The sequence below is a fragment of the Rattus norvegicus genome, chromosome 4 (assembly GCF_036323735.1).
Source record: "Rattus norvegicus strain BN/NHsdMcwi chromosome 4, GRCr8, whole genome shotgun sequence".
Taxonomy (NCBI): domain Eukaryota; kingdom Metazoa; phylum Chordata; class Mammalia; order Rodentia; family Muridae; genus Rattus; species Rattus norvegicus.
In genome coordinates, this window is record NC_086022.1 from 78,966,893 (window position 1) to 78,977,243 (window position 10,351).

General features: G+C 44.8%; 1 protein-coding gene across 1 annotated transcript; it reads left to right on the top strand.

Annotated features, from left to right (window-relative positions):
- Positions 1–404: 404 nt before the first annotated feature.
- Positions 405–7,319, top strand: Gimap4 (GTPase, IMAP family member 4). The gene is made up of 3 exons (NM_173153.2): positions 405–436; positions 2,619–2,690; positions 5,973–7,319. The coding sequence occupies exons 2-3, from the start codon at positions 2,633–2,635 to the stop codon at positions 6,845–6,847; spliced, it is 933 nt and encodes a 310-aa protein (NP_775176.2). The 5' UTR covers positions 405–436; positions 2,619–2,632; the 3' UTR covers positions 6,848–7,319.
- Positions 7,320–10,351: the final 3,032 nt, after the last annotated feature.

Sequence of the window (10,351 nt, forward strand, 5' to 3'; positions counted from 1 at the left end):
AAATCCAACTGTTTCATGAATTACATGAAGTATAAAATACCAAAATGTCCATAGCACAGGAGATTCAATATCACTGCCAACCAAGTCCTTGTCATTCATGTTTACAGAACATTCTGCCAAGCAAGAGCGACTGCCTGTTATTTACTAAGATGGACCCCACTGCAGTCAACTAAGGTCCTGGTGATGGAAAAAGTCACTGATGATTTATCCATTCCAAGTGCTCAGGAGCTACCAGCAGCCCATGGGCACCATATGAGATGGCACAGAACACGAGGACTGCAGAAAGTTCTGCAGTACAGCTAGCTAGGAAGATGGGTGGGTCCCTTGCACACTCCTATTTCCATAGTTCCTCCCCCTCACTTCCTCTCTGCTACTCTGTTTTCTGGCTTTAGTATTGTTGCAAAATCAGAGAAGGCCACAGGACCCAGATTTTCAGGTAAGAGAATAGGGATGGGCAGAGAATATAGATGGTGTGGGTGTTGATTTCGGTGAGGAGGAGGCTTCTCTGTTGGCTGTGTCTAGTAAACCTCCTGACAGACTTGTTCTTGGGAGTTGTACTCATTGGTTTCTGTTTCCAGACTGATCATTTTAGGTGGTAATCTGAGTTGAAGGCTGAATTTTACAAATTCCTGTGTGCTTCAGGGCTTACTGTTTCGAAGACACTTTCTCTATGGAGAAAGTATTCCTTCACTGGTCAAAAACATTTAACTTGACTCTTCCAAGGAAGAGAATGAATGAATTAGCTTGGAGGGAGCAAACAGGGAGAAGGTAGGGTTGGGGGAATCCCTAACAGGAACAGCTTGGCACAGCTCCACCAAGCAGGCAGGCAGGGTGGGGTCAGCACTAGCTGTTATCTTTTTTCCTGTAAGCTGCTTCCTAGGGAACTTGCCTTTTGGGGGAACCATTTCTTCCTGAGTTCTTAGAAGAGCTTAGCTCCCTCCAGGTAGTAACCTGAGTAGGCAGGTTACATTCACTGTGGCTACAGTTCTGAAGCCAGTAGTGGACATTTGGCCATAGGCAAAGGAGGGATGACTTAGTCAATGAAATCAGCACCTACAGAAATACAGGTCCTGGTTTTACATATGAATTAGCGTCTAAAGAGCCCCTTTGTCACCCTGTGCCCTCTGTCTCCCCACACCCTGAGAAAGTTTTGAGAAATTTTCTACCATTGATACTGGGTCTCCTCACTAATCACCAATATTGACTCTGTGCTGAGAACCAATGTTTTATGTAAGTTCGTGGTTTCTTTTTAGTTTGTGAGAAGCTGTCTTCCACCCACCTGGCCTTCGGGCATAAAGAAAGGAGCCTTTTTCAAAAGAAGCATCTAGTGTTCTGCTTCACATTTGTAACTGATGGCTCCCTGTGTGAGGACTCTGTCCTTAACAAGGAGCACTCCAACCTGTCCTGGTTACAACTGGCTCTAGAGTTCTCAAATATGTTCACATGTAGTAGGTAGAGGAAGCATTCGGAATGAGTTGAGTGTTTCTACATGACTGTCTTGGTTAACAAGGAAGCATGGCTGGGTACACAGGCCACCAAACAGAGAGAAGTAAAGACCCAAGAAAGTCAATTAGTTTGTTTAGCAAACTGAGACCCATCCTTTGTCCACTGCTGTGTCTATTCCTTGAAAGTTTCCTGTCACATAGTCTAAGAGGAGACAATCATAATATGCTAGAAAATAATTTCATCTTACAACCATGTCTTTGGTGAGGAAATGTTGCTGTGCAGTTACAGCAAAAGCAAGAGACCTTAGAAGCCCAAGTCTCAGATCGGTGCTGCTGCAGGAGAGAGGCGTTGGAGAGGGCTTCTCAGGAAGCAGAGGCTGAGTGGGTCCGGCTGGGTGGTGGGTTGGAGTAGTGCCCCCAAAAAGGGGGAATTCTGAAAAAGCAGAGGAGATAAAAGTGTTTCAAGGACCCTGGGAACAAAGGGGAGGCCAGTGGCTTCAGGGAAAATGTTCATGCAGGGACTTCTGAACCATTCTAATAGTTCAAACTATCCTCTAAAGAGACTCAGAAGCTGCTAGGGAATTCAAGCAAGAAAAGCAAAGTAGAATTTTATTTTGAAAGTGAGATCTGGTGGTAGAGTTATAAAGGGATCCAAGAAGAGGTGATCGGGCCCCACCCAGCTACACTGACAAGGACCAGCAATGGGTCTGATCAACATGAAGGCAGAAACAAAGGGACAACTGAGATTTCTGAATGTAGTTGTTAAGATTTGGTGTGGGTTCAAGGCAGGGAGCCAAGACTAGAGCCACTGGTTGTGTGGTGATACCATTTATCGAGACAAGGAGTCAGGCCCAGGACAGGAGGGTAGTCAAGGGTTCTGTCCTGATGCCCATGAAAGTCACAATGAAAAGCTGAGCAAGAAGTTTGGATAGTACCCATCCACTAGCGGGAGAGGCAGAGGGAAATAGGACCAGCACAAGGAGGTGCTGGTTGGGTTTAAGTTTGTGTAAGAAAAAAAAATAGCCCGAAGAATGGAATCCCCGGGTGACCTTTTGAGGATGGGGCAGGAGAAATCAAAGTACCAAGCTTATGGTAAACCGTTTAGTGTTGGCTACAGGAAGTGGACTTCCAGGTGTTTTTCATAACTTGCCATGGTTGTTTCTTTATCTGTAGGGATCTGAACTACAATGGAAGCCCAGTACAGTGGTGTGGGGTCCATCCCGGAAAATTCAAGGAGCAGCCATGGTGAGAGAAGCTGGGGTGTGGGGCAGAGTAGCCAAAGTGCAGGAGAAGTCCGGGGGGGGGGGGCAGACAGGGAGGGGTACAGTTCCTCCTGTCTTGACTATCAGTCCCCAACTGAACGGGAGAAAACCATTCTGCAGCCCTCAAATTTCTCTTCATTTCTCTGCTCTTCGGCTCCTCTTGACTTTCTTTATGCCGTATTAGGTTATGTCCCTCAGGCTGAGCAGAAGAAACCCCGCTGGCCTCTCACTGGGCCAGAGCTTGGCGTAGCCTTCCCTTCCATCCTTTCCCTCTTCCCTCTTTTGTTTGTTTCGACTCGGGCTTCCACACACACTGTCCCTGACCAGCTTGGAGCCTGTGATAGACACCCTGCTCCTGTCTCTCCAGTGCAATGATGGGTTTGAGCCACCATGCCTGCCTTCAGCACAGCTCTACCTCTTCTTTCCCACGGGCAGAAAGGCTGTCCATGGCCTCTCTAGTCACGTCTCTGTCCTTCCCTGAAGGAGGATTGAGAGAGAGCAATGTGGGGGTCATTGGTCCCTCGTCTGGCTCCCTGCTCCCATTGCTTCATTCCAATCAACAAATGAAGCAGTGAGCCACTGAGCACCCCGATCCTCTACTCACCATGTTCACTAATGTCGGTTGAGACTTTGCTTGTTTATCAAACTACCTTAGTACATAGTCGCTTAAAACATCGGCCATTTCTTTGAACCACATCAGTTAACATTGGGCTCTCACTCATGCTCCTGCCAGAGTCCTGATAGGCTCACAGATGTGTCACTTATGTACCTGTGGCAAGGCAGTGGTTCCCTGTCAGTCTCGACAGACTCACAGATGTGTGTACTTGAGAACTTCTTAAATATTTGCCCCCAAATTTTTTATGTGAGGTACATACATATATAAAATAGGTTACAAGTCGAACATACAAAATTTGAAATGAACTTCTGATATATATTTGCTATGTATATATGTATGTGTGTATAACTTACTGTTTCTTAAAGATTAAAATATATTTGCCCCATTCATATCACAAGGAGTTTCAGTTGGATAGGATGAGTAAATTTTTGAAGAACTACTGCATAACATAGTGAACATACCTAGTAGTATATTTTACAGTTCACTAGAAAGTAGAGTTTAAGTGTTTTCACCACAAGACATAATTATGTGAGCAATGGAGATGTTAAATTTTGTGAGTATCATTTTAAAGCAATGAATTGTACACTACAGCTACAAACAAGTTGTGTTAACAACTAGTCCTTGACAACACTGAAGAAGTATAGGCCAGGTACAAGAAAAGTAAATAAAACATTAAAGTTAATAAATGTACTGTTGTCTTTCTTCAATTTAAAACAACATATTTGCACATAAGTGAGGTGGATATACTTGGGTTATGTTTTGTTTTGCATAAGTAGAGCTTGACTGAATATTTGATCTTGGAGGACAGAGCATGTCAAACAGTTTTTGGAGTTGATTGATATTGTAAGTTTATAATAAACAATTATAAGATGCCATTCACAACGTACATACTACAGAGTAGTGTTAGTCTCAAGTCCAAGTCAGGATGTCTCAGGCAGTACCCTGGTGCTGCAGGGTATGAGCAGGTTTTTATGCTGTGTGGTCAGTAATGAGGCTGCTGTTACATCAGAAAACACAGTCAAGTGTTGCCAGAGACATTACAAATGCACTACACCTTCGATTTAAAAATATTTTCTAGTCATTGTGCATTCAGAATCTTTCACTGTTGCTAACTTTTTCGCTTTCTCTCCATGTTCAATTTTGTGGCCCCACATGAAGTCACAACCCGTGCTTTAAGAAGCTTCTGTATAGGCATCTAGCTCTTTGGCAGACCACGGTAGAGGGTTCTCTCCTGGCTGTTACTGCCAGACAAGCCAGTCCAGGGACCTTCACACGGCAGCTGCAGCGGAGTCAAGGAGCAGGCAGGCCACGGTGCTTCAGGGCTTTTGAACATTTAGTCTGCCTGTCCTCCAAAGCACGGCCCAGTGTCCTCCAGACCCAGACCCATACCCATTGGGTACACTTCACTGAGAAGAGTTGCAAATCTAGATCCCAAAGAGGAGGGCTTTCAGGGATGGGAAGGAGAGGGTGTGGATTGCAGTCTAATCATGGGCCATCACTGATAGGCATTTTTCTCTTCCCCAGTAATGCAGATATGGGCCACTTTAGACCAGATGAGAAGTAGATAAAGGCAGTTTAGTAGGAAGCAGCTCTCCAGTGGGTTCACCAGTCTCACAGGTGGAGGTCAGTGAAGTCACTTATCCAGGCTAAAGCAAGTGGGTTTTATAGAATTTAGGTGAAGAGGGATGATGTGCCATCTAGGAGCTGGGGTTGTGCCCATAAATGGTCAAAACTTGAGCCTGAGGGTGGTCACACTTGGGTGGGAGCTCAGAGCCGGAGAGTGATGACATGTTAGCCCAGAGTTTTCTCCAAGCATCAAGCAGACAGGAGATTTCTCTACGTGGGCAGGGTTGGGAGAAGGAGGGCAGATGGGGGTTTCCTAGCTTGTGCAGGGGATAAGCAGGAGTTCTAGTTTAACAATCACCATGTGGTGCCAATGCTGGCTAATTATGGCATAGTAGCTACCATTCATGCCTTCTTCCATTGTTCCTTCCTATGACCAAGAAGCCAATGCCCACAAGGATCTTTCTGATGGGGCACTTTCCTGTGTTAGGTAAATACTCATGTGAACTGCCCCTGCCTGCATCCTTCCTTAGATCACCCTAGATAGTGTTCTCAGTCATATTACTTCTTTCATCCTGGAATTCTGGTTCCAAAACATGGGAAACTACCTTAAGGCTTGTACATGTTCCCCTACTTGGCTCTCAGTGGAAAGAAAATGTCATTTTAAAATATAAATCAGGAAAAAATTATGTCCTTCTCTGCAGATGCCCCAAAAATCACACTTTGTGTTCCACTCTGGATTCTGAAGGTGAGGCAGCTACCAAAAGTGGTTCACCATTCTCTTCTGAAGCCTTTATTTCCCCTGCTGGGTGCTTGGAAATCACAAAGGGTTGGAATGAGGAGCTCAAAAAGAATATTAAAAAAGGGCAGTGAAGAAAAGACATTAAGGGAGGGACCAGTTGTCAAGCCCTTGAAGACAGGTGTTTAGACCTGGAGGTTATCTGTTGTTGGCCTTGTAGGGCAGAGGTAACAACATGGGGGGAAGGTCATAAGCAACCAGAGAGTGGGCATTGGATTGTCCAACTTTATATGCTTACCTGTTAGGGGCTGAGTCTAACATTTGGTTTTGTTTCCTTGATGTTCTAGAGCTTGGAATACAAGATCAAGGAAGTCCCCAACTGAGAATTGTCCTACTTGGAAAAACTGGAGCAGGAAAGAGTTCAACAGGGAACAGCATCCTTGGAAGAAAAGCATTTCTTTCTGGCATTTGTGCAAAATCCATTACCAAGGTCTGTGAGAAAGGAGTGAGCATCTGGGATGGGAAAGAGCTCGTTGTTGTGGATACACCTGGCATTTTCGACACTGAGGTACCAGATGCTGACACACAAAAGGAGATCACTCGCTGTGTTGCTCTGACCTCTCCAGGGCCTCATGCTCTGCTTCTGGTCATCCCACTGGGGCGTTATACTGTGGAAGAACACAAGGCCACACGGAAACTTCTGAGCATGTTTGAAAAAAAGGCTAGAAGATTCATGATACTCTTGCTCACCAGGAAGGATGACTTGGAAGACACAGATATCCATGAGTACTTAGAGACGGCTCCTGAAGTCCTTCAAGAGTTGATCTATGAGTTCCGGAATCGCTACTGTTTGTTCAATAACAAAGCATCAGGAGCTGAACAGGAAGAGCAGAAGAGGCAGCTGTTGACCTTAGTTCAGAGCATGGTGAGGGAAAATGGTGGAAAATACTTTACTAACAAGATGTATGAAAGTGCTGAGGGTGTGATTCAGAAACAAACCTGGAAGAAGAAAGAATTTTACAGAGAGGAACTGGAGAGAGAGAGAGCACGGATAAGACGGGAGTATGAAGCAGAGATTCAAGATCTGAGAGATGAGCTGGAAAGGGAAAGGAGAAGGGCACGTATGGAGAGGGAGTTCAATGAGAACGAGCTTATCTTTGCAGAGAGACAACAAAATGCTAGGAGGGAAGTTGAGAACACAAGTATGATATACTTGAATTAATCATAAAAGCATGGGAGATTGCTTCCTTTATCTTCAACCAGTTTATGAGAGACTAGACTTCCTTGATAACATGCCGTACAGAGCTCACACCCATGACACACCCACTCCAACAGGGCTTTGCCTTCTAATGGTGCCACTCCCTGGGCTAAGTATATATGCCATAACAAACACCATGGCCAAAAGACACCTTGGAGAAGAAAGGGTTCATTTTTATCTTACAGCTTATAACCCATCCCAGAGGAACAGCAACTCAAAGCAGGAACCTGGAGACAGGAACCGATGCAGAGGCCATGGAGGAGTGCTTTACTTGCTTGGTGCCTATGACTTGCTTAGCTTTTTAAAACTTTTTTTTTTTTGTGAATTTTACATCATGCACACCAATCCCAATAATTTCCCTGTCCCTCCATATCCACCCTCTGCTGCTGCACCTCCCCTCTAAAAGAAAACAAAATAAAATAAGACCAAAAAAAAATCTCCATGTGGAAGCTGCAGTGTGTCACACAGAGAACTACCCTTTTGCACAAACAGCCTTACTTAAAAATGTTGGTTGTAATGAGTCAATCATCTGTTTCAAGGCCTCTGGCTTCTGCTACACTATTAATACTAGATCCTTCCTTTCATGTACTCCAACATTTCATAGATGCAGTGGATTCTGGGAGGGCCAACTCAAAGCTCTGGACCTGGGCCCTGGATGGTAGCTGAGTTGGGCAGCCCTACCAGTTTCCCTGCATCAGTACCAACAAGGCCAGCTCACCCACATGGTGTGGGTAATGGGGGTGGAGGTGAGCTTTGGTGCATTTCTCCCCACACCACCACAAGGTAGATGAGGGGTGGGGGCAGCTCTCCCACACCAACACCATCAGAGCCAATTCTCCCATTCTGCCTAGGCGAGGTGCAGGACTAGCTCTCCTGTTGCAAGCAAGGGGTAGGGCCAGCTCACCACAGTACTGGGACACCAACACAGCCTTAGGTGGCAGCCCAGAACAGACACATCTGTATGGCCTTGGGTGGTAGCATGATCCTGGGACATCAACACAGACTTTGGCTGCAATAGGACCACAGATCCAGATATTGGCCCTGGTAGCTGCTATGGCCTGGGTGTCACCATGGCCTCAGATCAGTTTGGCCTCTAGTATCATTAAGGCCATCAACATAGTCTCAGGCAGCAGCCTGGACAACTGACATCCAGATGGCCTTTGGTGGCAACACAGGCCACAGCCATTAGCACAGACCTGGCTACAGTAAGGCTTCAGATCCAGACATGGACCTTGTTGGCAGCCCAGGCCAGGACATCACCATGGCCCCAGGTGGTTACACAGGCTCCTCATATCTGCCTGTTCCTCACTGCTGCGATGTCTCCAGGTCCACCTCCCTCCACAGTGCTCCAAAGGCTCAGCTTTGCTTTCTTACCTCTCTCTCTCTCTCTCTCTCTCTCTCTCTCTCTCTCTCTCTCTCTCTCTTCTTCACATTTTCACTTACCATAGGTCACTTGGGTGTCTCTCTCTTCCAGCCAGACTCTTGCTTAATATTTTTAACACACTCAGGCCACTTATCCAAGGATGGCACCTCCCATTGTAGGCGGAGCCCTCCTATATCAATCATTAAACGAGAAAACAAACTGTGGAGGAGTTTTAATTCAGCAACATGGCTACTCTGGCTGGAATGCAGACATGCACTTAGTACATATCTTTAATCCCAAACAATATAGGTAAACTTAGTTTGTAGAAGGAAGCAGCCATGTTTGAAAGTGAGGTCCAATTGAGGGGCAGACAAAGTGATGGATCTGAGAAAGATTTGACAGAGTGAGTCAGAGATAGGATATGTGCAACTCTCACGAGGATAGGAAAAATAGAACAATGGAGAGAGAGAGAGAGAGAGAGAGAGAGAGAGAGAGAGAGAGAGAACGAGCAATTTTACTGGGACAGTTTTACAGAGACACGTTGCAGAAAACAAGTTAGCACAGGTGAAGACAGAATGAGTCAGAGGATGAGAAGGAACCAAAAGATTAGAACAGATTGCTAGAGTTGATTCGAGGCCCAGTAGAACAATTCAGTGAGAACCTGAGAGAAGCCAGCAGTTTGAATCAGTCAGCTTGGAGTGGAGTTTAAGCCAGGACAGCTGAGCTGAAGCAGCCAGCCAGAGTTTAGAAAGAGCTAGAAAGGTTGAGCTTCTTCAGCTGTAAACCTCTGAGATGACAATTGCATCAGGTGAGTAAGAGTGACTTTTAGTGAGGTAAATAAAAGTTACTTCTACAACAAAGGAGTCTGATCTTTACTGTCTGAACGTAGACCACTTGTGTGCAGGCACCTGAGGAAGACAGAAGACAGAAAGCAAGCATCGGGTCCCCTGGAGCTGGAGTTATAGGCAGTTATCTAACATGGGTGTGGGAACTGAGCTTGAGTCCTCTGTAGTAGTAGCATGCACTCCTTGTTTTGTTTGTTTAGTTATTATTTTTACTGTATATCTATGGCAAGCAGCAAACATTCTTAAGCACTAAGCTGTCTCTCTAGCTCCTCAGTTACCTCCTCCACTTCTGCTAAATCCCACTTCGTCCTCCTAAATCAGTCCACCTGTTTTTTTAATGCCTTAAAAAAAATCTAGATTTTACAATAACAGAAAAAGCGTGATGTTTGTGTTTCTAAGTCTGGTTTATTTTACTTAGTGTAATAATCTCAAACTCCATCCGTTTATTGCAAATAAATGTCATTCTTTCTTCAATAGCCATATGTGTAAATCTCATATTTCCTTTGTCCTTCCATTCTTTTATGGGCCCCTAGACTGAGTAGTGTAATAATAGTTGTGGTCATATATTTATCTGTATTTTATGGTTGGGTTGACTCTTTGGGGCACATACCCAGGAGCAGTAGAACAGGACCATATTGTTCTACCTTGGAGTTTCTTCCATCACAAGAATTTTGTAAGTGTGTGATTGGTACCACATGTGTATAAGTATGCATGTGGAAGCCAGAGAATCTTCTTTAATCGATCTCTACCTTACTTTATATGTTTTTATTAAATTTATTTATGTATGTACATACACATGATGTGTGTGTATGTAGAGATCAGAGGACAACCTGTGAGAGTTGGTTCTCTTCCTGTACAATGTGGTCCCAGGGACCCACCTCAGGTTCTCAGGCTTGCAGAAATGTCTTTACCCACAGACCCTCTCTACTTTCTGTTATTTGTTTTGCTTGTTTTTGAGACTGGCTATGAGGAAGGTCCTGGATCTTTCTGTTACCCCAACTCTTCCTAACACAGGGGTATAGCATATAACCTCAGAAGTCTACTTGTCCAAATGCTAACTAGGACATGTTATAAAGCAGTGGGTAGTTTTGGGAAAACACTAAATATTTACATTTTGTTTGTTTGTTTGTTTGTTTGTTTGAAACAGGGTTTCTCTGTGTAGCCCTGGTTGTCCTTACTCTGTAGACCAGGTTGGCCTAGAACTCATAGATATCCACCTGCCTCTGTCTCCAGCATGCATCACTGTATTTGGCTCCTAAT